The 27,378-nt window shown below is 49.1% G+C and overlaps 3 protein-coding genes across 5 annotated transcripts in view; all 3 read left to right on the top strand.

Annotated features, from left to right (window-relative positions):
- LOC309445868 (oxidative stress-responsive serine-rich protein 1-like) overlaps positions 1-27,378 on the top strand; it is a 174,741-nt gene that overhangs the window by 94,495 nt on the left and 52,868 nt on the right. The window lies entirely within an intron of this gene.
- On the top strand, positions 976-18,281 carry OCSTAMP (osteoclast stimulatory transmembrane protein). 2 transcript variants are annotated; one of them, XR_014185432.1, is made up of 7 exons: positions 976-1,250; positions 2,156-3,200; positions 3,998-4,327; positions 14,626-14,670; positions 15,202-15,329; positions 16,809-16,866; positions 17,752-18,281. XR_014185432.1 is itself a non-coding variant. In XM_082065810.1 (5 exons), the coding sequence occupies exons 1-5, from the start codon at positions 1,207-1,209 to the stop codon at positions 15,208-15,210; spliced, it is 1,473 nt and encodes a 490-aa protein (XP_081921936.1). In that variant the 5' UTR covers positions 976-1,206; the 3' UTR covers positions 15,211-15,730. The 2 variants fall into 2 exon arrangements, 1 of the variants encoding a protein (XP_081921936.1); XM_082065810.1 differs by lacking the exons at positions 16,809-16,866; positions 17,752-18,281 and having other exon boundaries at positions 15,202-15,730.
- On the top strand, positions 18,623-27,203 carry LOC309446117 (thyrotropin-releasing hormone receptor-like). The gene is made up of 2 exons (XM_082065543.1): positions 18,623-19,537; positions 25,308-27,203. Exons 1-2 carry the CDS (start codon positions 18,752-18,754, stop codon positions 25,692-25,694), a joined length of 1,173 nt encoding a protein of 390 aa, XP_081921669.1. The 5' UTR covers positions 18,623-18,751; the 3' UTR covers positions 25,695-27,203.

The following is a 27,378-nucleotide window of genomic DNA, read 5'->3' as shown; positions in this document are numbered from 1 at the left end:
CAGAGCACTGTGTGCTCCAGCCCCAGGGGTGGCCAGAACAGGACTGACCTCCCCCTTCGCCCTCTCCTGCCCAGGGGAGCGTGAGAACATCCTGGGGGCCCCGGTGTTCCCACCAGCTGAAGAGTTCAGCTCAGCACAGGACAGCAGGTCCCTGTAAGGAATGGGCTCAGCAGCAGCTGGGTGAGCTCTGTCACCTATACCCACAAGCAGTGGCTTAGCAAAGGAGCAGGTTTGGTGGCAGCCAGGGAAATCTGTAATGTATGAGCTCAGTGCAAGCGGGTAGGCAGTGGTGATACACATTCCTTGTGCGCCAGCTGCCTGGGGGTTCCTCTTCTTTGGAAACATAACTGAAGAGCAAACACCACAGGCTGGTCATCTTCTCCCATTGAGTGGGTTTGGTGGCTGGATCCCTGTGCCCTGCACAGCCTGAGGGTCAGGCGAGTCGGTCCCATGGGGACCACATGTGCTGGGAGCTTCTCAGCAGTTTGGGAATCCTGCCTGTGGCAGGGCTTTCTTTGCAATGGATTTGCTGGCTGTAGGGAATTTGGAAAGGTTCAAGTTTGAAGCTTTATCTTCTTCTGCTAGAACTATGAGATGAGCCTTTAAGCAGTTTGCGAACCCTGCACACAAGCTCATGGTTTCAGCAGCGAGCAGCAGCCTGCCAGAAAAGATGAACAACTATCAGCACATGGTTTACTGGATCCTACTGTGCCCTTTGTGCCATGACTGATGTCTGAAAGAGGAAAGACTTCTCTCTGAAAGAAATCCCAGCCTTGCTGCTTGCTGGTGGGCAGTGGAAGGAGAAGTCAGCTGGGATGAAACAGCTGATTTCCCCACAAGGGATGGTGACACCCCGTGTTCCATGTGATGTTTGTTCCATCTTTGTCAGTCCGTATGTCATTGACTCATTTTTTTCAGCTATGTGTCATTAAAATAAGCCTTCTCTGACACAACAGTAAGATGAGAAGTGTAAATCCCGAACAGTGCTTTGCATCCCAGCTCTGTCCTGTAGCAGGGTTGTTCCTCAGTCTTCACAGGTTTGGCCACTCGCTTCAGAAGTTGCCAGCATTACTGATGTGAATCGCCTTAAAACATCCTTTTTATTTTGAATCCTGGGTCTCTGGTGCCAGCTGCCTTGGTTTCCTATCCTGCATCTCTCAGCACCTGCATCCAGGATCCTCTCAGAGAGCAACACAGCACTGGAGCATGGAGGGATTTCAAGCAAGACTGGGGCACCTCTCTGCCGCTGGGTATGTAGTGTCTGCTTTAATCCCCCTCCTCTGTCCGATAGCTGTTGAGTGGCCTTTTTCCACTGAAAACCCCACTTTGCTGCTCAAAATTCTCCCTCAAAGGATAACTGATTCTGCTGTCAGAAGTGCCAAACTTCTGCAAGGGGAGATGGGAATTGCCTGGCTGCGTTTCATCCCAAGAGAGGCTCCTTCTCCACACCAGGTTTTCTGGTCTCTGGAGAGTCACTCCAGATGTGAGGCCTGAGAAATGATACTCCTTCCCAAACGTTTGTTTTCATTAGGCATTTAAATAGCTTTATGGGACATTTCATCCTGTTTGCAGTGGCCAAATTCTTATCCTTGGATATTTCCTCTGGCACTGGAGCTTCAGTGTGAAACTTTTTACTCTGATCAGTTTTGTATTTGTCACCCTTAAACCTGCAGATTTTTTGTTTAGTCTCCTCTCAAGAGGCAGGGAGAGCAGAAACTCCCACTCTACCTCCTCTTATCCATTGAACTCTTTTGTAATTACAGAGCTAGCCTAACAATTTCCACAGCAGCCAGGACCCTCCTCTTTCTCCCTTCAGCATCCTCGAAATAACCACTAAAGCCACTGCCAACAAGTTGACCCCTCTGAATGCCTTTATTCTGATTTTTATAGAATAATACAATGCTTTCCTGTGCTCACATTAGAGGAGGAGCAGTCGCATTTTATTTGGTATTTGATCTTTCAAGAAATGTCTTTAACTTCTCATCCTGCATGCTTCCAGGGAAGAACTGAGTCCCAGCTACTCAGCTTAGCGGAGAAGTAGAGTGAGACCAGAGGTGCTCAGAGAAGGATAGTATAGAGACCCTTGAGAAAACCCCCTAATTAGTGCATTTCAGTGCTTCCTCTGCTAACACACAAGTACTTATTTTTTGTACAGGTTGAGAGCCCGTGTCTACTGTGAAGACTTTCTGTTCCCAAAGGTGCGTAGGACCATGGCAGACCTCTGGTCAATTTACTCCAAGCCTGTCCCAGCAAACAGCAGAGAGCTGTGGACCTTGTTCCTGCAGAGTTGCTGCATCGTGGTGGTCATAGGAGGACTCTTTTACAACTGGATGTTTGCTTCCCTGGAGTACTCCTGGCATCTCTCTGTTGCAATGACCATCTCCTTCAGCCTGCTCCTTCTCCTGACCCTTTTCTTGGTGCATCCTGCCCGTTGTGTCTTCAGTATGATCATGCCTATGTTAGGTACCAAACAAGGCCGGAAGCTTCTTTTGTCAACCTGCACCATGATTGTAGTGGTTAATATAACACCCAACATCATAAGCAACATTAAAACCATACTGCAGGTTATTAAGTGCATCTGCAAGAATACCTCGGAGAGTCTTTTGAACTCAACTTCTCTGCTACGTACAGCGTCCTGGGAGTTTGGGGAAGCCATCCAAGAAAATGTTAATTCCATTAACATTGGTAGTCCTATGAATGGACATTTTTGGTTTTCACTACTTAAAAACAGCTCCTTCACTTACCAACAAATGCAGCTTGCTGGTGAAAAAATTGGGAGGGACTTTTTGGCTGTCGAGGTACTGGTCAAAGACTCCGTACGAGTAGGCAACAAGCTGGTTGCTGGCTTCTCCATGCTTTATCTCTGCTTTGAGTCTACCTGGTATTTGAAAAATTATCTCACCAACCTCCGTTTTGACAATTTTTACATCACCAAGAAGCTGGAGCTTTTAGCTGCAGACAGAAAAGCAGCTCATCTGCTGGTGGGCCCATCCAAGAACCTCATTCGGCCAACAGGCTTGAAGTTGTCCCGGGAAGAAGTGATGCTGTGCCTCGTGCAAGCCATGCTCCTCACCGTGGCCCTGATGCTGATGCTGGTGGTCGTGGCCATGGACCACTTTGCATTCAGCGTGGCAGACACCGCGGTGAGAAAGGCGGCTCAGTTCTCCGTGGTGCCCGTCACGCTCAGCATCAAATACAGGGTAAGTGCTGGTGTCTCCTCTCCTTCCCTGCACGGGGGCCCTGCTGTGTATCACATCGTGGGAGGAAGCGGTGGGGATTGCAGTGGGGATTGCAGTCTTTGTAGCCTTATTTACACAATCCTGACTTCCCTCCCCAGAGAAAAAGCTCTGCTCGCTGGCTGTGTTGTCACCCTGTGCAATCCTTTTCACAACACTCCCCAGTTTCAGGTTCCATCTGTCTTAATATCCGTTATCTGGACTAGTTTGTGTTCAGTTCTTTAGCTTTCCTTTTCTACCATGCAGCCTGTCTCCCTCCCCAGCCCCAGAGCTCCTTAGAATGGATACCTGCTTATGATTAATTTACAGTAAAATAATCAGGGCTTAGAAAAAACCTCTAATGTTCAAATATCCAGCCACTAATACTGCTGTCTGGATTATGTCTTTCATTGTAAACTTTACAGAGCAAATACCTGTTATAGAATCATAGAATTACTTAGGTTGGAAAAAGCCTTCAAGATCACCGAGTCCAGCACTAACCGAGCACGGCCAAGTCCACCACTAAACCATGTCCACAAGGACCACATCTACGTGTCCTTTAAAATACCTCCAAGGGCCAGTGACTCAACCACAAACACTCAGTGCCTGTTCATCATGCCGTTATTCTCTACCAGCCTAAAGTGTATATGCACTTCAATGTCCTTCTTTTAATGCACCCAAACAAGCTGTAACCGTGATTACACATCGCTGAGGTTTTTGTAGTACCCAGTGGATTTTGGTTTATTCATACCTCATTTAACTTTAAACTCTCTTTATTCCAGGCTAAAATAGGGATCCTGCCCTTTCTTTCAAAACTTCTTCCGCTTCCTCCTGAAGAACTACCGCTTCAGGACTTTGAAAGAAGCTACCACTACTATCTGAACTTCAGCTCTGCCCACTGCAGCATCAGCCCCCCAACACCCCCCAGCCCCTCGGTGCTGCTCGCCGTGGGGCTGCTCTTCTGCATCCTCTACAGCACCGTGTTCCTGCAGACCTACGCACGCCGCCTGTGCAGGAGAATCGCGGGCTCCTTCTTTGAAAGCCGGGAGGAGAAGCGAGCGCTTTACCTCTACAAGAAGCTGTCCAGGAGGCACAAGGAGGAGCAGAACCGTGTGAGAAACTAAGGGCACTGCTGGAAATGCAGGGGATGGGACTTCTGGCAGTGGCCAGGCACGGGCTGCTGCAATGGGATCATGCATTTAATTTTCCAGAGTCGGAGAAGTGTTTGGAGTCTGGGGAAAATATTTGTGCAAAAAAAAAAAAAAGGTGGAATGTCACATTTTCAATTCATTTGAGAAAAATGGGCTAAATTTACTTACTTCTTCCCCCCCGCCCCCGTTTTTAATCTAGAAGGTCTGAAGTCATCTCTTCCAGGAATGGTGGAAGATAGCTCGTATGACTTGGAGGATATCCACAGCATTGGGCAAGGCTGACTGGGAAATATGTGGGAGTCAGGGTGTCGGGGTGGGGGAAGAGCTCATTTACCTCCCCCACCACATCCATACTGGAGGAAGTACTCAAGTACACACTTCCTTTGATTCTCAGTGATCCCTTCAGACAGCAAGAAAGGAAACTCATTTGAGCTGATTAATTAAGTTTTCATGAAGTTTTTCTTTCAGGTTTCATGCACAGAAACCTGGGTACGCCGGATAAATTTAGGTTTTAGAAGATAGTTTATTCACCTAAGAAAGTGTCATTTCAGACCACTGAAATAAATCCAAGGCCAATATGACAGTGAGACACATATCCTGGGCATGAGCGGTGGTGCCTGAACCAAGAGCTGGTTTTACATGTAAGTTTGTTTTAAAATCAGAAACTATTGTATTGTATCCAAGATGCAAAAAATCCATCACTGGAGCAGCATCTGAAACATGTTACCTTTGAAAGCGATTGGACATCTCTGTAAGGGCAAGAGCCAAATGAGAGGGAGCTAAATCAGTGCCAGCTTAAAACCAAAGCAACTTCACAGCTTCATTTCTTCAAAACATCTCTATTATTTTCCTCCCTTCTTCCATTAGAGTCTTCATTAAGGTAATTATTTGACATAATGCACCTCAATGAGATTAAATTACAGAAGTGAAGTGGCAGCTGCAGCCAGATGCACTGAATTGTCTCAGCTCCTGAGGTGCTTAAAACAAAGCAGGTCTGGATTATTTTTGTTTTAAACATCTATCTAACAAAACCCTGGTGCACACATCTCCCCAGGTTTCTTAATTCCCTGCTGTTCTGATGATTAATCCAGGAACCTTCCTGCCTCTACAACAACGAGGGGGCTTTGTCATGAAGTTTTTGTAGAAAATGCCCTGTGTTGTTCTGTTTGGGGAAAGCGAAAAGATTTCCACATGCTCATTAAGTAGCCAAAATTATCTGGAGCCAGGGGTTAAAATAGCTGGGAGGAGAACAGAGGCGTCACTTCAGCCAGGAAACCATTCCAACAGCTTGTTGTCTTCCAACAAGCACATCTCTCAAAAATGTTTTTCCTTGGGAAGACTCATCTTTTTGTCAAGAGATGTGCATTAATCTTTAAGATATCTATATATCTATATCTATATATTTTTTTTTTAATGGACAGTAACATTTCAGGAACCCCCTCTAGCAACATCTAATTCCTCTCCTTACCTTCTGAGGGGGTTCTTCAGAGAAGATTGGGGCACAGCAAGAGGAGGCTGAGATGGCGAAGTGCTGGGGACCAGCATGGGACTGGCTTTGCTTTAGAGATGGGCCCTCCAGGTTCATATGGGGGTTCAGAGTTGATGAGACCACAAAGATGGACTAAGAGGACTAAATACCACCCTGAGTGTCCCTTTGCATCCTTCAGACAGGCACTGCCCATCTCGCAGCTGAGCAACATGTGGGACAGCTCCTGAGACATCCCTTTTCACCCTCAAAAATCCTATTTATTAGGAAAAACTGACCCCAGTCCAGAGCAGTTCTCCCTGTCTTTTCTAGAGCTTTTTTCAGCTCCCACTAGATTTTAACCACTAAAGACTAATACCGGGAACTTTGCACTTCTAGACTGTAAAATTCAGCATCAGACAAGCCTTGATTAGCCTAATTACATCTGCTTGAAAAGATAATAATCAGTGTGAGGTACTGCTGCTCTGCCGCTGCCCCCAGAGCGTCAGCCCTCATAAACCCGTCATGAAGCGGAGATGTGCTCCCATTTCCATACTGCTGAAGAGACTAAGGACAAGATTTTATAAAGTTCTTCAGTGGGTATCGCACTTGTTTCAGTGGGTTCAGTGGCAGGGAACCGTGGGCAGCAGAGCCCTTGTTGCCTGCCTGCATCAATTCTCCTGCCCTCGTTTGGACATCTGCCACAGGAATCAATGGATTGTGCCACAGGTGCCATTCATCTCCTCGACCTTGTGACCCTCACACAGGTTTTTAGCTTTAATAGCCATGTAGAAATCAGCAAGGGAAGAATTTGGGTTTGGAAGGTGAACACCTTGTGAAGGAGTGAGGAGGTCAGAGCTGGGTGGTAGCCCAAAAAACTGGCTTTTGTCATGGCAATACTGTGGTTTGTTACTTAGAAAGGATGGTAATGAATCTTGTGTGACTGTGTTTCACTGTGCTGTGAAATGTCATCTCATTAGTTTCAGGAGGTTGTGGGTTTTTTTTTAAATGCAGGAAGGAAAAAGTCACTTTGATACCCATTCTGGTTATTTCAGAGGTGAAGTTGTACTGATGTTAAAACACATATTTGCTGAGGGCTGGTATACTTCACTATCACAGAGAAATCAAAGCACATGAGAAGGTCTTAGCACAAGACTGCTGTTGCTTGCATTGATGTCATCAAATATAGATATTATCATACATAGCTAAGCAATGAATCTGTTTTCAGGAGAAAAGGGATGTTGAAAGCTGGCTCTTTGCCATAATGTCATTTAACCCCGAGGGCAGATTTTCTTGTAAGAAACTAAAGTCATGGAACTGCGGCAAATGTGACGCTTGAGTGGGAAACTCAGGGAAGAGGAACTCTGAGTGTTTTCCAGTGTGAAGGACCAGCGAGGAGAGTCACGGGGAAACAACAGGTATGGAATTAAATCTGAAGAAGTGTGTGGCAAAGGGGACCTGGGGCAGTCTGGGCGAGCTGAGGGGACCCACCGGCATGGCTGGAAGGAGCTTAGTCCCTGCAGTAACTTGCTTTTTCACATCCCTGGGGGTGCCAGCAGGACCCCAGGAACAAAAATGGGGAGGCCCTGAGGAGCAGAGGATGCTCCGATGGTCCCTGCTTCGGCAGGAACAGCTTGCGTGGCACATCAGCCCCGTTGTCCCTCGTGCCGAGTTGGGCTGTGATGTTTTCCCTGGCTGGGGAGGCTGGTGGGAGTCAGAACTGCTGGAAATTGCTCTGCTTGCTGCAAGGTGTTGTTCATCTGCAAGACACGGGCATGACAAAATAGAAAATGTTACTCATTATAGAGTCATATTATGTGCTTTAGAGGTAAGATGCTTTGCCAGTTTGCTTAATGGTTCAACAGAGAAATACTGAACGGATTTAACCAGCATGCAAAGTTAATTTATTCACATATTTTTATTAAATATGACTAATTTACAAGCCTCATTATTTGCTGAGGGATTTTCATCCCTCAGAGCCGCTCCATACTCCCACTCTCACTTCTGCTCACTGCGGCTCTCGTTGCCTTTGGTTTTGCTCGGCACCACCTCCCGTCTCACAGGCAGGAGGAAGCGGTTGTGGGGCTTTGCTTCCTCCCCCAGCACTGGGTCTGGAGCCCCCGGGGCGGGTCCTGCGTGTCCCCATCCTCCTCAGGGTCCCTCCCTGATGGGCAGTGCTGCTCCTACGCTAGCACAGTGGCTTGTTTACTGTCTCTAGCTGCTTTCTGCAGAAAAGGATTTCATCACATCTGGCTTTGAGTTTTGGAAATTTGTGAAGTTGAAAGTTCAGGATCAGATGTTTGTGTGCAATGAGGCAGATGCAGGGCTGGGGTTCTCTGAGGGAGGCTGGGAAACATTTGCTGGTGGGTACCAAACCTCCTTGCCAATGCCAGCCCGCATCTTTGCTGATGCCAGCCTTGACCCGCTGTCATGGCTTGTCATTGTGACTCTAACCTGCTTCAGCTGCCACTTGTGGAAACGTTGCCATTGATTTTGGGGAGCCAGAGCATCCCACTGTGGCTGTAGATGCCCTTTGCTGATGTTTGCTGTTACAGAGCTGGATGCTGCAGTAACCCACCAAGGACAAGGGGGTTTCTGGAGCCCCCTTCTCTGTGGGAAGCCCCCTTTTGAGATGTGAGGTCCTGGTGATTTGTAACATGGTTGAAAGTGTCAAATGAAAAATGACTGCAGTGAAGGAAGACAAAACAATGCTGATGCAAAGTATTCTAGAAGGGGAGATCTTATCTTTCTTTGATTTGGCCACTGCAATCTCTTGCTTTGCAGAAGCTGGTGCTGTGTCTGGCCACAAAGAACCGCTCTCCGTGTCACCAGTGTTGCTCGTTGCAGCAAGGCTGGGGGCACAGGGCCAGCTGGCACCGCACACCCGCAGGGCACTGCCAGCAGCACCGGTGCCCAGCGGGACACAACAGGCAGAGAACTGCCGAGTCAGCACTTATTTAAGGGACCACTTTGTCCATGAGTAGCCCCATCTGAAGGCAGCTCCGTTGTGCTGAGCGCTGTGTGGCCACCCAGCAAGGGCAGCTCCAGCTCAGGGCATTTATCTTCTAGACAGGGGTGGGAGAGATGAGGAAATTCCTCAAAGGCAGTTGATGAGGGGGGAAAGCCTCTTTCAGATGGGGTTTTCCTTGCCTTTGCCCCAAGGACAGCCTACCGTGGGGCCTTGGCTGGGCTGCGAGGTGCTGGTGCCAAAACAAGAGGTAGGGAAAACAGACAAGATTATCTTTAGAGGTAAGAGGTGATAAACAAGCCGCTATCTAAGTGCAAAGGTTGCCAAAGGCTGATTTGAAGCAGCAAAGAGATGTCAGCACCATGTTATCATGAACTGATGCCTGGCACTGGTGAACAGTGACTGTGTCTGATTTGGGGTTGAAAGGACAAATCCACAAAGCCCCAGGACCACTGCACTCCTGTGGTGCCTGTGACCTGCGCTGGGCTGGCAGATGTGACCCAGGACTGTCAGGACCAGTAGCTGATGACCAGGCATCTCATCGCTCCTGAAATGATACCCGAGAATTATCTTGAAGCACCTGCCAGGAGATGTGATGCAAATCAGGAGCTGGCATCACAGCTGGTTCTTGTTCCTTTGAGCAAATTCTTTTAGAGACCAACATTATTTACAAGGAGGTACCAAAATGTTTCAAAATGAGTTGGAGATGGGAGACAGCTGGAAAAAGGGGGAGATTTGCAATTCATAGGGAGACTTTCCCTAGTCCGGGCTCTTTTGAATGCAGATTGTGTCAGCGTTTCACTCGGAACTCAATGCCTCACATTTTGCAGCAGAAAACTTCCAAATGAGTTGTAACAGGCCATCAGCCTGCAAGAAAAGGAGCAGAAATGAGGAAGAAGCAACGCTGTTTTTCCCAGAAGGCTGCTAAAATCCAGGATGTCAATACAGAAGCCAGTCCTCCAGGCATGTTTCTTAGTGCCATGGTTTTCAGGAGTCTGTTGCACGTGACTGATTTCTGAAGGTAACGGGAGATTTGAGGACCAGCTCACTTTTTGGGCACTCCGAGAAGCCCCAAGAGGTGTGATTTCAGCCAGCAACTCCAGTGGTTCATGGGGGACATGAGGTGTCACGGCACATTGAGAAGACGTTGAGGAAATCGAGTTAGTTGGAAGTTGACCTCAATCACTTCAACAGCCTTTCCCAAGGACCAAGGCAGAACAGTTCTGGGTTTCTTTGCAGATAAGCAACTAAGGAAACTAAATCACCAGAAGAGATGTTTTCAACATACAAACATAAGGTGGGAAAAAGTACCACGTTTTCACACATTTCTTACTTACAATCAAACCTTCTGTAACTCCTCATCCTACCTGGAAACAGCTGAGGAGGTGCCTTCAAACCTCAGAAAGGAGAGAAGTCATTTCTGTAAATTTATTTCGCAAGAGCTCTAAAATAAAAAGCACAGTGGTATAGCTAGTCAGGGGTGACCCATGGCTCGGCTAGGACATTTTCCTTTGAAGTAGATTGAGAAGCTGAAATGGTCAAGTTCAAAGGCTGAAAGCTTCATCTTGCGTTATTTGGAAATACGCCGTGGCTGTGCAGACAATAAAGTGGGAACTCTGCGAATTACAGGAAAGAGCGGGTCGTAGCCAAGGGCTGGGCTGAGTCATCTTTTCCTTTTACCAGGGCAGAGAAAAAATTGCTCCGTGTGCCTGGTGCTTTGTGCTCTGCGTTACCAGGGCATCGGCAATGCCAAGTTCACAACCCCAGTCAGGTGGGTGTGTGGAGAGGGGGGAGCTTTGGTACCACCTAGCCCTTTCCTAAACAAAAGGTGCCTAAAACCAGCATGGGTTTTGCTCTCTCAGGAGCAGCTGATGTTGTGTGTGTGGTCCTGGGCTCCGCAGGAGGTGAGCACAGTGCTCCCCGTGGGGCTGACGGGAGGAAGGAGCTTTCTCCGGGTTAAAAAGGAATTCATCTCAGAGCAGGGAGAAATGTCTCCTCTGGCTGGACACTGTGAGCACTGCCTGCAGGAAAAATTGAGAAATGATCAAACTCCCCAATCAGCTGAAACCCTTTGAAACCACTAATTGGGTGGAGGAGGCTGCCTAGCAGCAGGAGCTGCTGTAAGTCACCCCCTGAGCTTTGGGACTAATCATGCTGGCAGAACTGGTGGGTAAGGCACGATCCATGCAGCACTGAGGTGTGAGGGCAGGTGGATTAGAGATGCTTGTTTGTGTCACAGATGCATCTGTGACAGCAGGACTGGAGAGGTGAGCTGCAACCAGATATTTTTCTGCACTTTCATGCCATAGAGTGTTAGGCAGGGTGCAGTGATGGAGTTTGGTGGTGGAGAATAGTGTTGGGGTTCAGTGATGGAGAACTTTATAGACACCAGCTCAAGTGGGTTCCTGGATATTTGCATCGGTGCTGACTAAGGACTCGGAGCATTTTGCCACCCCTGTGGTGGATGTACTGTCACCGTCTGGGCAATTCTGCGGGGAAAGGTGAAGGGTGCGCTGCTCGGTGTGACCCCCCCAGACCTGGACACCAAGTCAGGTTGGCCTCATGTCTCTCGATGCACGTTGTGGCTTTGTGTGCTGGGTGGAAGGGGAGCAGGAGCAGAACTAAAGGCTGCTGCACCTCTCCTGGGCTGCGTACCTGCAGCGCGGTGCTGCAGCCAAGTGCTTGTTGTTACAGCGTTACAGGGTTGACATTTAGATGTCACAGAATCTGAAATAACCTGTAATTACAGCCTGATTATTCTGCCAGTGTTTTCTTCTTTCATAATATTGCATGCAGTGCTTTTGTCTCCCTGCAGTGTTATCACTGCTATTATCCCCTCAGGATGCCCCTCCAGCACCTCATCCACCCTAACTTTCTGTTTCTGGGATCTGGCTATTTCTGTTCTTGCCCCAGGTGTATCCTACCCTGTGCATGGTCCTGAAGATGAGCACTGGGGTGGGTGATTCAGGTTGGATGTGACGCAGCCAGTGTCCAAAAGGTACATCGGAAGACGTCTCATTTTTCACACGCAGCACGGCTTCAAGCCTTGCTGGCTTTGGTTACCCAAACCAGTTTCCTCTTGCAGCCATCAGTTTCTGCTCTGAGTGGGACATTTGGGAAAAAACGGTACTCTTGGGCTTGCCCTTTGTTGTGCTGCCATGAAAGCCAACACCTCCACCCACCCCTCTGGCTTTTTGCTTGCCCAGATAGAATTCCTGGTGGACTGGGCACAATGGAGCGGGTGGCAGAGCTCAGCAGCAGCCACAAGAGTTCTGAACCCCAACTCGATGCTGTGGGTGATGCCTGGAGCCCTGGTGGGGCCGCGGGCAGTGAGCTGGTGCCACAGGTGCTGGGCTCAGCGGGGTGGAAAGGGGCACTTTGGGCTCCTCCTGCTGTGGCTGAATCCCCCCAGGCTCCTGCAGTGGGCTTGGAGCCAGTGCTGCTGGTGACACAGGGCAGGGAATTCCTCCTTGGCACGCAGGATGACAACAGGCTTTGTAAAGACGCACTGTGCCCCACACTTACCTCGCTCAAATCAAGCCGAACACCTGCAGCAATGGGGGTTTAAAAGTGGGAGGAAAGTGGCACCCTGAGAGCTGCACAAAGCATCCTTTTCCATGGCGCTATTCTCTGCAGAGCTGTATAAATCCCTGCAGTTTGGTTTATTGCACTTATCCAATCAGTCCAATACAAATTACTGCGGAGTCACTTTTTTTTTTTTTTTCCCACTACTTTGGTTGTGTATCTGAGAGCTCAGCCCTTCCAGGAGCTACTTGGAAGGGAGAATGAAGGATGGACCTATTAAAATGTTAATAGGAACAGTTCACAAATAAGGTGTACCCAGAAGCAATGTCTTAATTTGGGATGCTCCTGGCTGTACCAGGCAGCAGATGAACTGGGGGGACAGAGCTGGTGGCACAGAGAGGCAACATCCATCACACAGCTCCAAGAAGAGCAGCCTAATTCCTCTTTTCTTATTAAAAAATTACCCCTGTGACCCAGACCTGACTTCCTCATGCTCTCCTGCATCAGCAAACTCCTGCTGCATCATTTTGATTAAAAGCCAAATGCATAACGCTGGCCAGGAAATGGCTACGTGGTCCTTCCTTCGGGCTCCAAAAGATGAATCTAATTTTGCAATGACTATGTGGTGATATATTTCTGGGGCAAGATCAGCAAATATCACCTCTTATTGTACTAAAAATTCTTGCCTCTTTATTCTTCAGCAGGACGAAGCCTAGTGCTGTTGGTAGAGGGATGGCTCCTGACAACTGCTCCCCATTGCCTGTGCCACCAGTTGGACAATTAACCCTGACAGCAGCTCCCCGCTTCAGAAATGCAGGTTTTTACACCACTGCGAATCCCTGATGTGAGCCGTGGTGTGTACCTGCCACCAGTGAGAGGCTCGGGAAGGGCTGGCCCTGGCCAAGATGCTCATTTGTAATATCTGTTTTCATGTTTTCATCTGTTCATTAATCTCTGTGCACTGAGTGGCTTTTTCCTTGAGGACTCAGGCTTTGAACACAGCAGGGAAACAGGGGAGGGAAGATGGGATATTTTTTCCCCCAGTTTGTGAAAGCAGCCTCACTTTGCTTTCTTTAAAAGCTCAAATTATACTTATTAGCTGAAGAAAAATCATGAAGTTCCTCTCTACCCTGAAGGCATTTCCAAGACATGGTGCATCAGCATCATAGATTTAACAAATATCTTTAGAAGAGATTATACAAACCAGAGAGGAGGGTACCCAGAAGCCAGGAGATGACTGTGCTGGCCAGGCAGGGCAGAGAGGAGCCCGAGACAACCTGCAGAGCTGCCTGTGCTCACTGAGTCTGGAAATAAGACAAACCATCCCTGTCCTCATTTGGGGCTGGGGAAACATCATTTCCCCATGATAGCATTGCCCCGGGCTTTGCTACAGTAATTGGAAGGAGCTGCTTAAGCCTGGCACCCCCAGTCAAGTTTTCCTGCCCATCCATCCAGCACCCGCTGCCCCCACGGGAGATGCTGCCTGTCCCGTTCCTGGATCTACGAACTTAGAGATATTCTTTGTTGCCTTCGAGACTGAATTGTTTTTTACCCACAGAAATCTGTAGCACTGCCTTCCTCTTGTCTTTTTTCATTCCCTCAGCTTTCTTTTCATCCACAGAGTTTTCCAGAAGGACCATATGCTGTTCCCTTCCACATCACTGGCACAGATGTGATGCAGCCCAGCTCCATGGGCTGGTCCCTGTGGGGCTCTTCAGGAGCTGCATCCTTCCAGGGATGCTTCCCTGATCACAAGAATCATTAGAAAACCACCAGATAGTTCATTTTTGTGTGCCTGTAGCATATACCCATGTCAATTTTGCATCTTTTTAATTCCTTGACAGCTGTCTCTTTGCTTGGGTTTGATGTCTGAGGGCATTAACCCATAAAGCCCCAAAGCGATTTGCTTCTAGGCTGTGACTCCAGAACAAATGAAGGTAATTTTGACAGAACTTCTCTCTCCTTTGTCTTTCTGAGTGAGCAATAACTGCTGCTTTTAACAGACTGACTCATAACCCATCTCTAATAGTACTCATCAGCCCTTGGGCTGCTCTGCAAAGCTGCTGAGCATCTTCCTGCCTGCTCCATGCTGAGCTGTGGGGGTGCAGAGGTAGGAATCACCTCCCCACTATTGCCCACAACTTAAAATTTGGAAGTTCCCCAGGGCAAAAAAATCCCATAACCCAAACCCTCAAAGCCACTTGTGGCTTCTGCGGTTCAGCTTCTGCATGTTCACCGGCACCATGCAAATGTAGCCTTTGTGCCCCAGTACTAAGAGTTTTATTGGTTTAATATTTGTAGATTATGAAGCACCAGAGAACGCAGAGGAGTTTATCACAGATTTGGGTGAGAGGATTGCTTTCTCCAAGTGTTATTTAATCTGCTGAGATGCCGAGGTCTTTTCTCTCCATAAGACTAAATGAGCTGCCCAGTGAGGCTGAATGAGAGGGGTGAGGAGCATGGGGAGGTGCTGAAGCTGGTGCTGAACATCCCAAGCGCACAGCCTGGTCACAGTGCTGCTAACCCAGCCACAGCCACCCGTCCCAGAATGCCATTGCCATGGGGGTACACCCCAGAAAGTTAACACTTCTCCTTCCTGATGATTCAGGTGGTGGGTGATGGTGGCTCAAGGCAGTGCTAGTGGAGAAGGAAACACAGAAATATGTTAAAAGAACCTAACGTGAAAGTTAGTTAAAAGAATCAATGTCTTTGGAGACCAAAATATTTGGATTTGAGAAAATATTTTATATAAGTGCCAAAAAAGTTAGCTTGAGAAACCTTTACTCTCAGCTGGTTGGCCTCATCTTAAGTACACGTCTCAGTCATGTCCCAAGCATTACAAGGAGCTTATAATGGGAAATGTTAATGTCTTCACAGCAAACCTGACCATTCTGATGATGCAGGAGATCTCACCCAGGTGTGTGTGTCACACATAGACAGCACCAGCGTGACGATGGACACACAATTAGCTCGGGGACTTGGGCAGGAGGAGCTGGTTCAGCTGGGTGAGTTAATGCTGTTGTTATTGCTGTGCTAATAACTACTGAATTGTCAGTAAAAAGCATCAAGGGAAATAATTATCTGCAATGATCCTACACAGTGTTCCAGGTTTGAACCAAAACAAAAACTTTATCTAGTCTCTCTGAGAGGTTTTTTTATTTTTATTTTCATTTTCCGATCTCACAAAGGCAATTTCTGGAATGGGTTTGAGGAAGCAGATGAACCCCAAGTTCCCCCTCAGGACGTTTGTGCCCCTCCCATGCACAATGCCACCATGCTGGCAGCTCAGCCACCCGTGTTTGGCGTCAGGGATGTGCCAGGAATAAGGTTTTTGCCCATCTGTAACAGCTGTTCCACTGCTCAGCACAACCCACAGCAAACAGCTGTGGCTGTCCTGCGAGTGCCAGTGCCCTCAGAGCTGAATTCATGAGATGCAAGAACTCATTTTTGGTGCTTGGGAGGCATTTCTCCATCACTCTTTCAGTGTCTTTCTGAAAACCTGTGGGAGCTTTTATCACAGTGAAATTGTGCTGGGAAGTGGAGCGCCCCATTGGGCACAAACCCAAGCAGGAGTGTCACACTGTGGTACTGCAGAGCAGGGCAGCTTCGGCCAACGTATGGCCAGATCCAGGGGACAGGAGGGTCTTCTCCCTCGGGAGGATGCTGTGAAAACCTCCAGCTCCCAGCCAGTCCATCTGCTTGTTGGAGGACAGAATTCACAGGACAGAGATTCCCAAATCCTCCGTAAAGAGGAAGGAGAAGAGGAAAGGCAGATATACCTTTGCCTCTATTTGAAATAAATGTGGTTTTTCCCATAAACTCATGAAGAGCGGGTACTAATGACTGTATTTCTGAGGCCTCAGCTATCTCTGCCACAATCTGCATCCAGAGGACCCCCAGCATTGCTGTGATACAGCAGCAGACTGACGAGCTGTTGGAAGCCTGTCTGTGTTAGAACTGCTCCAGAGCAGCAGAGTGTGCAAATCCTTGGATTATGTGGGCAAATACACATGCCCACACTCCCCATCCTTCCCACAGACACCTGCAAAAAGATTAAATCTTGCCATTGCTCATTTATATCCTGTTCTTGTGCTGCTTCACATCTAACTCACAGTGCCGTGCAGTGTCAGAGGCCGGTTTCTGACCACCACGATCCTCAGACCTGGGTATTTCCTGGCAGGATCCACCACAGCACAGGGAGCTGCCAGTGTTGACAGATTAGCATCTATTGAAAAAACTTGTGTGCCAACCACAATGAGCAATATGCAGGAATGTTTTTCAGCTTGGAGAATGGCTGAGGCAGATGGGCACGACAGTAGGACCAGGGGGCAACTTCAGAGAGGGACAATGTATTGCAGCTCTGCTAAAGACACCCAATAAAGCAATCTGGATGCTGCACTCATAATAACCAGGCTGCGGTTATAACCAGAGGACAGAGACGTTGATTATTATGGATAACTGTAGTAGTACCTTTTGCCTGACAGCTGCCGAGGCCTCACAGAAGCGTGTGATGGATGCCATCGGACTGGTCCTTACGTGGAGGTAGGAGATGTCTGTAACACATACTGGAATGGCTGTGAGTGCAAGCGTTCGGGTGGCTCTTGGAGAGAGGCTGCAGGGTGATGCAGAGAGGGAAGCAGGGGAATTTGGGCTGTCAGGATGACTAAAGCGACCATTGCCTGGCTCCTGAAGAGGTGCCTGCCAACTCAAATAGATGAATGCAGTCTAAATAGTATCATTAAACAGCTGTAATTTCTAGGAGGATTTTAAAGTACACCTATTAAAAAAAAAGGAAATAGAGCAAAGTGCAGCCTGGGGAAGTCTCCAAGGGCAGGGATGGGACCTGCCAAGCCTTTCCATGCCAAAGGGCAGGGGTGTGAGGCTGGCAGAGCACGGGCAGGCCGCGGTGCAGGCTGCCGGCAGAGCTCTAAGGAAAGCAAATAGAAAGAGAAGAGAATATTTGTCCTTTATAACTGACCCAAAAGTGAATGAAATGTCATGGGAGGGACTGAAAAACGATGAGGATTGTTCTCTGTGGAGCCAAAGGTGGGCATAAGGTTTCCCAAAGAAAAGGAAAAAATATTATTTGCCACAGCAAGCCAGAGCTTGGGGCAGACTGGTGCTCCCTGGGAGAGGAGCGTGGAGCTGAGGCAAAAGGTATTTTATCCACTCAGACAGCTCAGGATTGGAAACTGCCTACGAAACCCTGGGCTTGACCCATCATCAGGACAATCCTTCACATTTTTGGATATGCGCCTCACTGTCTGGGACTAATGGGACAGCTCTGTCTCTAATTGAAAAGTAATCCAATAAAAGAAACAAGCTTTCCCCTTGTTCTTTCCTCCAATCCACAGGTTAGGGAACCCTTAGCACTTTGTCTTTGCAAACGCAATTGCTCTTTCAATTTGTAAATGCATTTTCTGACAGAATGTGGAGACATGAGGTGCAAGCATGGAGCTGGCAGCAAATTCTGGCTAATGCTGGCCATCAGGGAGGTACCAGGTATTCCAGTCTCATCGCTGGGGAGATAGAGGTTCTCCCAGCCCAGGATCGGGTAAGCCTTTCCCCAAAGGAGTGACACTGATGTGCTTGTTTGGGACATGGGTGGCTGTAGGAAAGATGACACGAGGAGGTTACTACCTTGTGTTTAATGGCCCCCAGGGAAGGCACACCTCTGCCCCAGCCCAAGGGAAATGGGAAAGGCCATGGGTGTCCGTGGCATCACCCTGGTCCCATCCCCTGAGGATGAGGAAGGACCCTTCATCCTCAGCTCTCCTTGCCTGCGGGGGACCGTGCAGCCAGTGGCTCATCTGGCACCCACATCCCTGGGTCCCGGAGCGGACCCGCTCATTGCTGGGGTGCTCTCAGCCCCTGCGCCTCTCCAAGAGCGGGTCTGCCACCCTCACCCCCCGCCTGGGCTCCTTCCTCCTCCTCCTCCTCGGCTCGGCGGTGCGCTAGGACCCGGCGGGTGCGGGCGGGGGGTGGAGGGCGGGAGGCGGACGGGGGGTCCCGGGGCTGGAGTGGCCTTGGGGGATCGCGGGAGGTCCTGGGGAGGTCCTGGTGGTTCCCGCGGGTCCCTGCGCCTGGAGGAGCTCCTAGGAGCCGGGTGTCCTCTGGGTGTCCTAGGCGGTTCCGTGTGGTTCCCGGGGCTGAGAGGTCCCGGGTGGTTCCGGGGGCTGCGGGGGTGTCCTGGCCGTTCCCCGCCCCTCCCGTCGGAGGCTCGGCGGGGGAGTTTGCAGGGGGAGGTGGGTGCGAGGAGCCGGGCAGCTGCGAGACTGGGGGTGAATCGTAGAGAAAAAGAGGAGGGAGGAGCCGGGGAGGGCGGGGAGGGGGCGCGGGGGGCAGCGGGGCGCCGCGGTGCGGCTCCGGCTCCCCCCGCTCCCCGCCGCAGGGTGCGCGGAGCTCTGCCGGGAAGGCTCGGGGGGCGATGGAGAACGGCTCGGCCAGCCCGGGGGCTGCGCTGGGTGGCAGCGGCAACCAGACCCTGGGCAGGATGCCCCGGCAGCCCCTGGAGCTGCAGGTGGTCACCATCCTGCTGGTGCTGCTCATCTGCGGCGTGGGCATTGTCGGCAACATGATGGTGGTGCTGGTGGTGCTGCGCACCAAGCACATGGTGACCCCCACCAACTGCTACCTGGTGAGCCTGGCGGTGGCCGACCTCATCGTGCTGCTGGCGGCCGGGCTGCCCAACATCTCTGAAGTGGTGGCTTCTTGGGTGTACGGCTACGCCGGCTGCCTCTGCATCACCTATTTGCAGTACTTGGGCATCAACATCTCTGCCTGGTCCATCACCGCCTTCACAGTGGAACGCTACATCGCCATCTGCCATGCCATCAAAGCGCAGCTCCTGTGCACCGTGTCCCGTGCCAAGCGCATCATCTCCTCGCTGTGGCTCTTCACCTCCCTCTATTGCCTCATGTGGTTCTTCCTGGTGGACACGACCCAGGTCACCTTCTTGGATGGGACACAGGTCAGCTGTGGCTACCGGGTCTCCAGAAGCCTTTACATGCCCATTTACTTCTTGGATTTTGCTGTCTTCTACATCATCCCACTGGTACTGGCAACTGTACTCTACGGCCTCATTGCCCGCATCCTCTTCATGAGCCCTCTGCCTGCCACCCCACAGCAATCCTCCCTGGGCTCCACGCACCAAGGCGGCTCCCTCAAGCTCTCCTGTCGGGGCAACAAGGGGGCCCTGGGCTCCCGCAAGCAGGTAGGGGCTCCCTGCCGGGCTGGGGTGCACCGGGTTGCAGGCAGCGCTGTCGGGGTCTTGGTGCTTTGATGCAGAAGGTGGAGTGCCCCGATATTTTGCTTCCTTTTGTAGGGACAGTTGGGTGGGTCCGTTTGCTGCATGGAGGGTCCCTCTCAAGCCCAGCTGGGGTCTGGCAGCACAGATGGGCTCCCCCTGCCTTGGCTGCACTTGGCAGGGCTCCAGCGCTACTTGGGAGAGGCAGGAGTGCAGGGATGTTTGCTGGCTGATTAATTACTGATTGCCTCCCTGAGGCGGAGAGTGCTGAGTGACTTTATGCCAGTGGGACTCGCCTCCAAGGCAGAGTCCTGGGCAGGTGACCTCAGATTTTAGAGGAGCAAAGGGAGGGGAGAGTTGATACAACCTGCTCTCTGAGCCCAGCCCTGGCTGCAGCCCTCTGGTTCCTGCAGCTGGGGAAGGCACCTCAGTGTCATGTTTGTCTCTTGGTGACTCCTGTCATTCAGCTCCCCATCTTCTCCTCCCACCTCCTCTCCTTGTTGCTCCTCTTTCTTTGTTCACATGGACAATTACTCTTGTCCCACATGGGACACTCTTGCCTGCTCACTGGCTGTTTGCAGGAGACCACCCCATTCTGGTTCCAAATTTTGCATAGGCAGAGGCATGGGCTATTTTAAAGGAAAGGGCTGGATCTGTGAGTCTGGCTTAAGTCCCTGAAATCACCAGTTCTTTTATGATTTTGAGTGAGCAGGATCTGATTTCCAGACAGCCTGAAATAGGCTTCAGCCTGTCTTCAAGTCCTCACTTTTCCAACTCAGTATCTTGCTGCCCGACTTGCACAGGAAACTCCATTTCCCAGGAGAGACAATTCAGTCACAGAGGAAAAGCAAGCAGCCCAGAGGACGTGTATTTCTTCATGAACTTCTAAGTCTTCCCAGTTCAGTTTTTTCTCCCTTCTGCTGTGGCAGAGGAAGATTTAAAGCAAGTCCTGACTTCTGCAAAAGTACTTGCCCCTCTCTCAGGGTCATTGGCTGTTGTGGGAGTCTCAAGCAGGGGATTTGGCAGCAAGATCTCTAATTGCTACAAGGCAGTACCTAAAGGTGCAGGACAATGGACCTCTCCTTCCAGAGCAGCCACTGCAGGGCCTGTGTGCTCCCCCCGCAGTGCTGTGCTGCGGAGTGGCCGTGCAGCACACAACATGCTCCAGCATCATTAGGATGAGTGGCTGAGGCCATTAGTCCTGATAGGGCTGGATGACAGGCGCTCCAGCTCCTGGAAACATCTTGTGCTCTCTTTCTGTTACATCAGGAGCTTTCTCAAGACAGCCATTACTTTCCAAAATATCTTAGCAAGAAAACACTTACCCTGGTTGGCCTGATATTGCAGAGCTGGCATCATTAGAAATAAAGATGGCACTGAGTTTTTAAGCTCTAAAGCAGTTTCTTGGGGCTTCCCACTATGGTTTGTTGGATGCTTCCTTCTGATTTCCCACCAGCAGCTCTTCAAAGGAAGCTGTGCTGAGAGTGGTGGAGGAAGAAACCCCAGCTGTGCCACTGGTGGCGTGTGGGCTTGGTGGGTGACACAGGGCTTGGTGACTGTCAGATGGCTGCAGTGCTGCACCCCAGAGGTGGCTGCAATGTCTGAAAGGGGCTACCCCAGAGGTGCCCATTTCTCTCCCTAAAGAGCCTGGATGGTTGGGGGCGATTTGCTGTGGATGTTCCCAGCCCTGGTGCTGCACTGCTTTCTTTTCAGAGCATGAAGATGCTGCTGTTCCCTCACTGGTGCCCCTAAAACACGTAAATCAGGACAATGCAAGGCGTGAGTTTTACTGTGTTTATCACCTGTAGAAGCAAAACACCACAAACACCAACCACCATGTATTTCACCTGCCGGAAAGGGACCACTAGAGGGAGTGGGATCCCTAAAAAATGATGCTGCGGCTCGGGGTGATGGTGCCTGGACACGAAGGGGTGACACTGGCTGGGAGAAGCGTCTGTGATGTCCAGGACAGGGGCAGAGGCTGGGATGGGTTGGAAGGGCTGTGTGAGGATGCAAGATGCAGGTCACCTTGTGTGGAGCCAGAAGGATGCTCACAGGGGTTTGCTCTAGGAGTTACACCGGGCTTGGCCCGTGGAGGTGGAAGATGAGCTGCCTTTTGTCTTTGGCTACCGCAGGATATAGTCAGGGGTCTGTACAGCAGATATCCTCAGCCATCCAGCAACAACACTGGCTTATGTTCTGAAAAGTAGTTTCCAGATAAATACCAGCTGTCCTAGTAAAACATCCCCTTCTGTCTACAAACCCATCTTCTATCCATAGCTCCTTTACAGCTGCTGTGTGCACACACTATGTACAAGAGCTGTTGCAAAAATTGGTGTCCCTGAGCTGCTGCTTCCCTGAGGGATGCTTTGAAGCTACAGCAAAGCTTTGGCTTTTTGGGTGCAGCTGGTTTTTGAGGGCCGTAATTCAGGACTGGTTTGGTTAGGGATAAGGGTTGGAAGCTCTCCTCAGTGCTTATTATGTTCATTTTTCACATGAGCAGCGGAAGTAAGTTCGGATCACCTCAAATGTGTTATAGTTACTCGTCTCAGCAAGACAGAGTGAGGAAAGGCACAGAGGTGCCATGGTTCCAGCCATGCATGCAGACAATGCTCGAGATTTATTCCCCCACAACGGAGATACAAGAGTAAGTTTGGGATGGACTGTAAGGTTTTATGGAGGGGAGACATCCTGTGTCGACACAACTTTGCTGAAGTTGCACTCAGGAGAACATGGTCTGTACAGACAGTTTTCTTTAAAGGGCAAATTTCAATCTTATAGTGAGCTCAGGGCAGGGCTGTCCATCCCAGCTCGTGGGCTGGATGCTGCATCCTTGGAAAGCACTGATGGCATTTAGTGAAACAGAGGTAATAAATCCTCATGATGCTGCTTCAAGCTGGTTTCCCCTCCCATGATGAAGACAGCTTTTTTGCAGGGCTGTAGGATGTGTAGCGGGTGGTGATGTTTGGATGACAGCACTCTGTGGTCTCCTGTGGCCTGCACGGAGGTGTTGGGAGCCGGCTTGGGCAGGAGCTGGGCAAGCGCTCGCTGACACTGCCGGCATTTCCACAAAAACCAGCCAAAAAGCGGGGGCAGTTATGGCTAAAGAGGAGATGAATCACTGGTTCTTTTCCAGACAACATTTCTTTCAGTCTCAGAAAGGACGAGAATGAGCTTGCTTTTCAACCTTATTAGGATACTCTCTTCCTGGTGTTGTCACTTGGACGCAGAGTTCAGATCGCTGTTCACAACCATCCTGGGTTCCTCAGCAGTAAAATAAGGCAGAGTTACAACAACTGAAAGCCAAAGATATTTCGGTCTCAGGAGACAGCACCTGAGCAATATTAATGCATTAGCTTTCAAGGAGACGTTTTGGGCATACAGAAACCTCTTGGCCAGAAGGGACACCTGCAAGGGAGTCGAGCTAAGTGTATAAAAGCTCAGGGATTTATTCTCCCCAACACTGCAGAAGGTAACTTTGCATCTCAGGAACAGAGACAACTGCTGTGTTGGGTGAGGAGTGTCTGTGTCTCAGTGAGGACCTGCAGAACTGTTGTATTTTGCTTTCCCAGGATATATTTTGCAGCAGTCCTGCTGCCTAGGACGGCTGAAGTTGAGGGAAAGACCCCACCAGCCTTACCCGTAAGACAATTCTTTAACATGGACCCTTCCCGGCAGGACAGGGACGTGTTCAGTCTCGACATAGGATGGAAAAGCACAGAACCTGCCCTCATCTCCCAGGAGAAATAAACTGCTTAGTAGAGAGGAATTAAATTCTGATTGAAATGATACTTAGGATCACTTAAGCTGAGGAGTTTGTTGCATTTTGCTGTAGGGCTCATCTATTAGCACAGTTTTGTATGGATCAACTTCATTCAAGTTCTTGGGGAACAAACCTCAAATGCATCAAAAAGATGGCAAAAGCAATTATCTCTGCAGCCTTGAGAAGTGTTGTCTGTGGAAGGCAGCAGGGTGGCTGTATGTCCGTCACTGACATGTCTATTTGCTATAAAGATACTTAGAACAGTAGAGAACGTGGGTCGCATCCATATGCACTGCTCATGCGGCATACATACAGTGTTGAAGCAAAATTTATGCCTCTCTGGGCTGATCTGGTATCTGGGAGCTCTCTGCTCCCAGGTCTTTCAGCACAGACCCCAGTGATACCGCCTCACCATTGCTGTCAGGATGCTCCTTGCTTTGGCAAGGGATGGCTGAGCCTGGATTGTCCTGCCAGCCTTGGGGGGAGGCAGCAGCTGCAACCACGCTGGTTCGGAGAGATTCTGACCGTGGCCAACTGTGCACCGAGCAGCTTCTGTCCACCCCCGGATTATCTGTTCAGGAGTGTTTCTATAAACCAGATTATCACCCCAGCAGTTGCATGCTAGCTAGGGTGGCTTGAAACCAAAAGCTTGTAAGATGGCTCTTGCTCCTCTGCATCCAGCCAGCCCTTGGAAAGGCACTGGAAAGCTCCAAAGCTACTTTTTACTGACACATCTTGTACAGTCTCTCATGTCTTTCCCAAAAGGCATCAAACGTGCTGCAATCTTAGCAACAGCCTCAGCATTCACCATATCACTGCAAGATCTTATTCTGGGAAGTCTCCCCACATTCCCATTAAACCACACACAGAGCAAAACTCTTCTATTTTGGCCTCAGCTTTACAACGGTCCCTTTCTTGTAGGGAAAGTTTTGTCACCACTGCCAACCACCCCTGCTGTCTACTCAAAGCACTACAGGAAGGCGTAGTTGCTTGTGACTAAGTGAAAACAAAACAAACAAAACCAAAACACTACAAGAAAAGCTGAGAGACTGTGAATGTGATGTAAGTGCTTATTTCCATATCGAGAACTGGAGTCATTGCACAACTCCCTTTCTGACGTTTGAAATGCCACTGCCTTAATATGTGTGCAGCATCAGTGTTTACTCATACTTTCCTCCTTGGGGAAGTGTGTATTCTGTATTTGGTGAAGGACGATTGTCACCTATCAGAAATAGCTGTTGAAATTATTAGGATCACTGGAGTTTCAGTACAAAACCCCATTTTCTTAAACAAATTTGACTGGAGTTGAAGGCAATTGCTGCTCACTTCTGAATTCTCAATATCTTTTCGTTCCTAATATGTTAATGTAGTACTTCCTTAGTGTGCTGCAAATTAAAATAACCAATACCAATTAGCTAAGTAACTCCCATATCAGCACAAGTAAGAATTTGTGTAAGATCCCAGGCAGCCTCCTCCGCTCCCAGCGCTGCTCTGTACTGGGAGCCTGTTCCTGGGAACAGCACAGCTGGTGTAGGAAGCCAGAGTTGATGTAGGCAGCGAGTTGAGATATACCCCATGGCACCTCAAAAAATTAGGACCCTGCTTTTGCACAAGTTATTTTCCCCACTGACTTATTGCTATGTGCAGTTTTCAAATTTGCTTTGTCATACAGAAATTCCTGTTATTATCCCAGCCCAATTCCGGGCTGGTGGATGCCTGCCCTGAAGAGCTTTAAGGGCTTTTCAAAGGTAGGTGAAAACCTGTCATTTTACAGGTTTATTTATGCAAGACTGTTCCATGAACAAAATGGGTTCAGAGTGGATAGATTTAGTGCCCATTTTAAATACTTAAAGAGAGATATAAGCAATTTGTGGACTGAATTAGTTGTCTGCATCATTTCTCCAGGCAGGAAAGCTCTGCTGGCAATTTAGCATCACCTGACTATTTTTCTTTTTGCATATCCCCACTGGCAAGGTGACCAAAATGCTGGCTGTGGTGGTGGTCCTCTTCGCCCTTCTGTGGATGCCTTATCGCACTCTGGTGGTGGTGAACTCCTTCATGGACCCCCCGTACCTGAACATCTGGTTCCTTCTCTTCTGCCGCATGTGTATCTACCTGAACAGTGCCATCAACCCCATCATCTACAACCTCATGTCCCAGAAGTTCAGGGCCGCCTTTAGGAAGTTATACAAGTGTGAAGAGAAGAGTGGCGAGAACCCCGCGCCGTACACCGCCCCGGTGTACTACAGCGTTATGAAGGACTATTCTCATGACAGCTCCATTCACATCACCGAACAAGAAGATCTCAACAGTCTCCCTGCAAAGAAGAACAAGCCTGTCAAAGAAATCCTGGCACCCTGAGACAACACAGGCAGCGGGAGCTGTGTGGCTGTATGCGTTGTGTTGGGAAAGTGCCAACAGAAATTGCTTTGGCATCACAGAAGGCTTAATTTAATACATCTCCTGGGCATTTAACAAAGCAGACTCTCAGAGGCAAATTAATTTGCTTTTCCTTAACGCTAGCTTATTCTTGCTAGGTGAAGTGTTAGGCACAGGTCATTGTTTAGCATCTTTAACGAATCTGTAGTTAAATACAGAATGCCGGTGGTTCCTGGGGCTGTCCCTAGGTTGACCCCAGCGTCACACGAGAGGGGGTCTGAGCTTGACCCCGGCTCATGCCAGCAGAGTCCTGGTGGGGTCTTGGTGTAGATCCTGGCATCACACCGTGGGGGACTTGGTCATGCCAGCCGTTCCCAGGCGGGTCCCTGGGTTGACCCCAGGGTCCTGCTGGCTGGGTCTCGGTGGGGTCCTTGGGCTGCAATACGCCGGGGGGGTCACACCATGACCCTGCAGATGGAGACTCCTACATCAGGAATGACTGAAGCTGGGTGTCATGGACCTCGCCCCATGCTTTTGGAAATATTGCAGTAGCACATATACCCAGGGTCCAGACCAGTTGGATTTGTTACAGAAAAATGGACAAACTAATAATAAGTGTTCCCTAAGGTAATAGTAATTCTTCCAACATTGTGGTCTAAGCTTCTTTTGGCTAATTTTACACTTTCTGTCCAAATTCCTCTATTTGCTTCTGCTGGATACCGTAGCCTTGTCCTGTCAGCCCCAGTGTGGTGTAGCATTGCTCTCCATCGCAGCTACAGTTCTGTTCCAATGGCAGGTAAAGCAATTCTCTTATTTCCTGAAAATGATTTGTGGAAGTCCATCAAGTGTTTTGTGATAAATGACATGCTGGCTATAAGACATTAACAATACTCACTGCTACTATCATCTCATGGATAAAGTGGATATTCATAACCTGAGGCATCCAAGAAAGCAGCCCAAGGACACTTGCAGGAGACTATCTGGACTAGTAGTAAAATATAAAATTACACATGAGCCAAACTCCAAGGCTCTTGACAAATAAAATAAATGTCAAACACCAGTAACTGTGCAGTGACTGTAAAAAATTATTTGGAGAGCTAATTCAGTCTCACTCTTCAACACTGTTTTTCACCAAACTATAGTGTTAACTGATCTTGGTATTTTGCATCTGCTTTGGAAAAGATTGGCATGGTATTTTTAAGAGCGTAAGAGGTTCTGTGTCTGTAGGAAACCACTTTCCTAGGTGAGGCAGACGAGGACCTCACCTCCCACTGATATGTTGGGAACTGTCTGATATTGATTTCATTTTGGTGCGGGGTGGCCTTGCATGTATGATTATTATATTGTGAGTTATTAAACGATCTACTTTGTCCCCGAAATAACTGTAGGATGAGAAAAGAGAACTTTTTTTTTTTTTTTTTTTACAATTATTTGAAATGGTTTGTGTTTGGAATGTAAGGATTAGTGTCATTTTTTGTGCTTTTGTGTATATTGGGAATTTAGGAACAAATTTCCTCTGTTGTTGTTCAGGTAGCTCTGAACATAGATTTGGGATTTGTTTCTTGAAGAAAATTGAAATGTTTTTGCTATGATGTGAGGAAATTGTTCCACTTAGCAAAAGAAACCAGGAAATGAATCAATTTGCTTGCAACAATCTTTTCTCTAG

This window comes from Streptopelia decaocto (assembly GCF_964273445.1).
Source record: "Streptopelia decaocto genome assembly, chromosome: 14".
Lineage (NCBI taxonomy): Eukaryota > Metazoa > Chordata > Aves > Columbiformes > Columbidae > Streptopelia > Streptopelia decaocto.
This window is presented reverse-complemented; position numbering and strand designations above follow the sequence as displayed.